Source organism: Loa loa (assembly GCF_000183805.2).
Source record: "Loa loa unplaced genomic scaffold supercont3.236, whole genome shotgun sequence".
NCBI lineage: Eukaryota > Metazoa > Nematoda > Chromadorea > Rhabditida > Onchocercidae > Loa > Loa loa.
In genome coordinates this window covers 70,377-77,121 of record NW_018108416.1, presented here as the reverse complement: position 1 = coordinate 77,121, position 6,745 = coordinate 70,377, and the positions used below count along the sequence as shown (strand labels likewise).

Below are 6,745 nucleotides of genomic sequence, written 5' to 3'. Positions count from 1 at the left end.
TTTTTTCCTTTCCCCTACTTCTTCTCTCTTCTCTCTCTCTCTTCTCTCTCTCTCTCTCTCTCTCTCTGTTTCTCTCTTTTCCTCTCCCTTTCTTTTTGTTTTTGCTTAACATTTCCTATGTTTCGTTGTCTTATTCATTTATTTTAACGAATAATGAGAAAAAAAGGATAAAAAAGGAAGTAAGAAGGAAAAATTAAATAAAACCCTTAAATAATACGTTCTTGTAAAGCTAAATGACTTTATACTTTCCATTCAATCATCAAATCTAAAATATGAAAAAATTGTTTATAACAAAATGTTTGTTGTAAACAAATTCGAAATATGAATTATTTTAATTAATTAAAGAAAAATCATTTCAATCTATTAATAATTGATTAATATGAATTCTGAAAAAAGGCGAAAATTAATAATTATTTCTTGTTAAAAATTAATAAAAAGGAAAACTTACTTAAGGTAATAATTATTTCAATTCAGCTTTAAATGGATAGAAGGAAATTAAATGAAATTTCAGGATGGTAATGGGTCGATATCATCAAAAGAATTAGGTGTGGCAATGAGGACATTAGGCCAAAATCCAACCGAGCAAGAATTATTGGATATGATCAATGAGGTTGATTTTGATGGTAGTGGTAGCATTGAATTTCCCGAATTTTGTCAAATGATGAAACGTATGAATAAGGTATATTTTGTTTTTAGTTCAAAGAGAATTAAACATTTCGAAAAAAAGAAGAAAAAAAAAACTAATCTGAAATTGTAAAACTAAATGACTTACTTAATAGTTGAGATGATTATCAGTTTTAAGACAAAACATTCCTAATAAAGGGGTGTGAATGATAAGTATTCAAGATAGTAGAACATAGTTTAATTATACTGTGGAAAAAGCTATTATGGATTCATATACAAAACCAGATTGTCAACGTGAATAAACCATAATATCATAGTTACTGACTTGTATTCGTAAAATTTGATAAAATATTCATTTTTTTTTACAATGCTTGTTTTATTTAATTACTCGATTTATTTCTATTCTTCTTATGTATTGCATTATTCAATTTTTTTTTTGCGTCCATCAGCAAATGTAAAATCTTTTTTTTTGTTGTGATAGAATTAATTATGGAAAGTTTTGTCCCCTAATTTTACATTTTTCAATAATTGAAGTATTTCTTTTTAGGAATATTATCCAAATTGCTTCATCAGTTTATTAAAATAAATTCTTAAACATCATTTCCTCTTACTTTGAGTCTCATTCGTTTTTGATGATCCTTTCAAAATTGGTATTAAAATTTATTTTAAGAAAAAAAATCGTTCTTGGAGAATGAGTGCCTTCACTTTTTTTTCCTTTTTCATACAATAAATGGGTCATACATTTGTCAATTATCTCAGTTCTTCGAACAACATGAACTTAAATTTAATCATGTAGAAGCTTTGATGCTGAAAGTATGTCACCTATATGATTGAGTTATTATCATATCTGTTTCTGATCTTTCAACATTTTTGACAGGATAATGATAGTGAAATGATACGGGAAGCATTTCGGGTATTCGATCGTGACGGTAACGGATATATCACGGCGGAAGAATTTAGATATTTCATGACACATATGGGTGAACAATTTAGTGATGAGGAAGTAGACGAAATGATTGCGGAAGTTGATATCGATGGTGATGGACAGGTTATATTACCATTTATCATATTTTATGAAATTCAAAATGGAACGGATCTAGTAAATTTTAGGAAAAATTAAATTTCAAAACTTTCAAGATTGAAAAATTCCATTAGGAAGGAATTTGGAATTTGAAAAAAAGGTGTGCAAATAAGACAGTGATAATGATAAGGATAATAATAATGATGATGATGATATATAAAACAGGTAAATTGAGTATAATAAGGTGTGGCATCAAATATATTCGATATCATATTTCATATGCTATAAAATTATTGAATGGATTTAATTGGTCATACGAATACCTCAATGATAAGTCGTTTTCTTTTTTCTTTTCTCATTAATTAGGAATCGCATAATTTGCAGATTAACTATGAAGAATTTGTACGAATGATGACAAGTACATGATAACAAGAAATCTTATCAGTTTATTTTATCAATGGTTAGCATTTGATATTGGAAATTTTCATTTTAGAATTTTCATCTCATTAATTATTTCCATCTCATTCACTTCAATTATTTTCTAATCCATTTTCAATTCATTTATCCATTATTGTGTCTATTTATTCTTTCAACTTAGTCCATAGATCACCTTTTTAATTAATTCATTAAATTATTCCATCAATGCATTATTTATATTATCCGTTTTGTATTGCATTTTTAACTCTATGAAAAACCTTAGACTTCAAATATGCAGAGAATATCATAGTCGGGATTAGTATGGTAGGAAGAGAGAGGACCCTGGTTGATGCAGGGTAAGGAAAGGTCGGTTTCAATTCCCGCACTATCTCAATAGGTCTGTCCAGTCTAAATTCACTTTTAGCAAGCAATTTCCACCAGTAAATCTCAATAAAACAATTAATACTAGCAACAATCATTTGATGATATCTTAGCGTCATCTTTCTACGTTCAACCTTTTCGGTTTCCATTCCGTTATTCCTCAATCAGTCTCATTAAACATTAATTCATTAATTGTTGATTAATTACTTATTATAACTTTTAAAATTTTAATTCATATTTTAGATAAAATGCTTCGCAGTGTTTGGCAAATTGAATCACTGAAACAGGACAAAACAAAATCGATGTTGTAACTTCCTTAAAATAACATTTTTCAATTTCATGTTAAGAAGCAGCGAATATAGAAATTATTCATGCTAAAAATTAAATTCAAAAATCTTTACTTGAAACTTTACTTTTTCTAATCGAAAAAGAAACACTTACGCTATATGTTTTGAATTACTGTAATTATTGATAATCACTCCTTGAAATTTGATCCAATTTATTTTAATTTGATTTAATAAATTTGTTGTGGAATATTTTCAGATTTTTTCATCAAAATAAATTGCATTAAATTTTTTTTTTATAAAAAAAAAGAATTAAAAATGAAAGCGTTTTATTTCATTGCACCAAAATGTTATGCTATTTATGGCTCACCACTTTTTCTATTGATTAATTGATTTAATTGATATCGATGCTGATAATAAACGATATGATCTCCCTCGATGCTTATATCAGTATCGTTTCTTATTCTCTATCTAAATTCATATGCTTTTTACGTTTTTGCTCATTTACTAATTAATCATTTGTATTAATTAATTGCATTATATGTGCGTAAAATGTTTAGCATCAAAATAAATGTTTTAGCATTTTTTGATTTTTTTTTATAAAATATTTCAAAATGATGATTATCAAAACAATTTTGTAGCACTGTTATTCTAAAAAAAAGAAAATGGAAAAAATTTTTGTTTTTGAAAAGCTTAATTTCGAAATATTTTTTCTTAATTTCCTTCAACAAATATTAATTTGCATTATCCAATAAATATTATTTCATTTAAAAATTTTTTTTTAATGTAAAAAAGATTATTTGCGCAAATGAACATATTTTTACGAGAAATATTGAAAATTCCAAAAAGTGCTAATTTATTCTTAACAATTTATTATGATAAGACTATTTTTATATTTTAGATTTACAATGTTCAAATTTTACACCCTTAAGTTTAGACACTTAATTTTTTTTAATTCCTTCAACAATTAGTATTTTGCATCAGAAATGGCTAAAGTTACAAATTTTATGCGATCACATATTTATAATTAACATATTAATACTTAATTCAAAATTACATTTAGTTTTGGTTCGATAAAAAATCGTACTTGGAATAAAACTAGAAATCAAAAATCAAAGAATTGAAAAAATTTGGATAGTTTGACAATCATTTTGTACAATGGCATAGTGTTGAAAAAAGATTTAAGTATCTAATTGTGAGAATTTCAACATTCAAATTACCCAAATTATCGACAAATTCAATTAAAATCACTGTATTTGAATTCCACTGATTTCCACATCACCCTGTATTTGAACGCCAACTATATCATTTGATTGCGAGCGATGCGCAAATGTCGCAAATCGTTCACCATTTACAAATATCTGTGTTACTTTTAATATAAGTTAAATACGATCAAAAATTATGCAAAATAAGCTTTTCTAAAGTAAATATTCAAGAAGATTTTTTAGTAACTCATACATTTAAAACTATGATAAAGTATTGGCAATCGAAATTTTACGAAGTAACTTTAAAATAATCCGAAAGTAACCTGCTTGTCACATCATATATTGCTCATCCTTTCTTCCATCACTCCCTATGCTTGAATCTCTCAAAAAATTTCCCAGAAAATTCAACGCCTAAATTTTTCAAATCCCTCGGGATGCAAATCATCCTGATAAAAGTATACATTTCATATTTTTGTAATATAATCAAAATCAAAGATTACTTGCATTGCGTAGTCTTCGTTTTGGAATAACAAATCGAACATTTTATCCTTTTCAAATGGAATTTTACCTTCTCGTTCCTCTTTACCCCAAACACCGCCAATTAATGCATTACGTACAACTACCTGAATTTTCTTTTCTTTTCCATTCATTACTTTCATTAAATGATAAATTTCAAAGGATCAATGTGTACTAAAATGAAAAAAAAATTTTTGAAAGAATTAATTAGCAAAGATAATTGGGGATAAAAAAGATTATAAACAAATAATCGTACAAAATAAAGCTTTGCCTTCCAATCTGTTAAACTTTAATTTACCGTAATTAATTGATGGTTGTATTACTCACAGGTACTGAAATTTGAAATGATATACAAGTTACATTATTGCCTTATAGTACCTAAGTTTACTTGAGATAGCTAATAATATCGCTTAAAAAATCTCAAGTATTCCATGGTTGATTTTAAATTCTTCTCACATTCTTCACTCAATCTTTCAATATAAATAATCCGTTAATTATTATTAATCAATTTTTTAAAAAGAATTGAATATTTCAACATACTTAGAACATCTCATTTTCAAATACAAAATTACTTCTTCCATATAAATTATAATAATAATAATGCAAGATAATATGCAAATTTTGTTTGATAATATTCGTTTTTTTGCGGAATTTTTGCGAAAGTATATCGTTTTTTTGCGAAATTTAAAAGATATAGATTAATGATCTCTGACCGATGATCGGCAGATCACAGATGATCCGCGATGGAAGCAGAGCGGTGAATCGAAAACAGGCGGGAGCTGTTCTTATCAGTATTTGGTAAACTAATATGTTAAAATCTGTGGACAACATTTGTTTTCAATTTAATAGAATTAATTATTATTAAGGCTTATGATTCCTTCCACAAATGAAAAAGCCGAAGTGGTCACTGGTCACTGATCAAGAAAAAGTTGGGAACCATTAGAAAAAGTTAGCAATAAAAAATATTGAAAGTGAACGAGAAAAAAAGGAAAGTTTTCAAACTTTTTCATCAAATCGTGGATTGAAATGTAGAATAATATCACCGTTCTGTCTTAATAAATTGACATTGAATCGTTTGCTACGTTTATCCGGCATTCCGGTTATGAATAATGATTTACCGGGTAATAAACCACCATTTACTATACCAGATTCATAAGGAACTGGCTAAAACAATTGCGGATATTTTGTAATTTTGTAATTCGTAAATTTTGTTGATACGATTGAATGTTTTGAAGACTGAATTAATTAATTAATAAAAAAGAATTTCATTCCATGGTTAAAAAGAAAAAAAAACGTGTTATGTTCAATTTCTCGCATAGCTAATAACTTTTAAGCCATCAATAGATTTTAAGTAAGCAATTCATTAAGAAAATAAACCTTTGAGATTTGATCTAATTTTAAAAAAGCAAATGAAAACTAACGTAATATTTGCCACCCCATTGTACATGATCAATAAGGGTGTCACCATCGATTGATACATAAGTAACCCATTGTAATGGTACTCGATAATCAAACATTTTCACTTCTTTCTAAATAATTATTAAAATTAAATTCATAAATTATTATTAGATCAAAATTGCGTAGTAGTACTGCAGCAGTAATACAGTAGCGGGAGTATTAGCAGTAGTGATATGGTAGAATGAGGAACTGGGTACGATACGCCTAAAATCCATTGGTTATTAATGTCTTTTTTTTTTTTTTTTTTTTTTTTAAATTTTTGTTACAACCAAATAATTGTCTCGGCACAATCATTCAATATTGTAACACTTTTTTTCTATCCGGTTTTAAAGATATATATATATATATATACACTACATTTCTAATAGTAATAATTGTATGCAATAGGCTCATTTACTTCCATTAATGGCCTAGTTCTGTTTTTTTCTTTTAGTCTACAAGAAATAATAATCCCATATATATGTAGATATATATATATATATATATATATATGTCCAGTATCCTTTGATGTCAATCAATGGTTAACATTTTCCAAATGGTAAAGGTTCCTCCAGCTATTTTATTGTTTGAAAAAAAATCGTTTAAATAGTTTTTCATTAAAAAATGGAAAAGAAATAAGTGGCACAGATTTTATTTGGAGTTTTCTTTTTTTTTAGTAGGGAATTTTGATTGCAAACCTTTCCGTCATTCTCGGAAATATACTGTTGTTATCATTGTCAGCGTTGATTGCGGTTATTATTATTATTATTATTATTATTATTATTATTATTATTATTATTATTATTATTATTATTATTATTATTATTATTATTATTATTATTATTATTATTATTATTATT

The 6,745-nt window shown here is 26.5% G+C and overlaps 2 protein-coding genes across 2 annotated transcripts in view; one reads left to right on the top strand and one right to left on the bottom strand.

Moving 5' to 3' along the window:
• LOAG_11422 (hypothetical protein) overlaps positions 1-2,935 on the top strand; it is a 4,053-nt gene extending 1,118 nt beyond the window's left edge. The window contains exons 2-5 of the mRNA XM_020448345.1: positions 512-679; positions 1,502-1,672; positions 2,030-2,105; positions 2,687-2,935. Coding sequence (XP_020301503.1) covers positions 512-679; positions 1,502-1,672; positions 2,030-2,071 — 381 coding nt within the window. The 3' untranslated portion in view covers positions 2,072-2,105; positions 2,687-2,935. The remainder of the gene's footprint in view (positions 1-511; positions 680-1,501; positions 1,673-2,029; positions 2,106-2,686) is intronic.
• Positions 2,936-3,726: 791 nt separating this feature from the next.
• Positions 3,727-6,745, bottom strand: part of LOAG_18245 (hypothetical protein) — a 5,215-nt gene continuing 2,196 nt past the window's right edge. Inside the window, exons 5-8 of the mRNA XM_020450909.1 lie at positions 5,870-5,977; positions 5,451-5,612; positions 4,433-4,555; positions 3,727-4,088 (exon numbers count right to left, since the gene is read on the bottom strand). Coding sequence (XP_020305364.1) covers positions 3,975-4,088; positions 4,433-4,555; positions 5,451-5,612; positions 5,870-5,977 — 507 coding nt within the window. The 3' untranslated portion in view covers positions 3,727-3,974. The remainder of the gene's footprint in view (positions 4,089-4,432; positions 4,556-5,450; positions 5,613-5,869; positions 5,978-6,745) is intronic.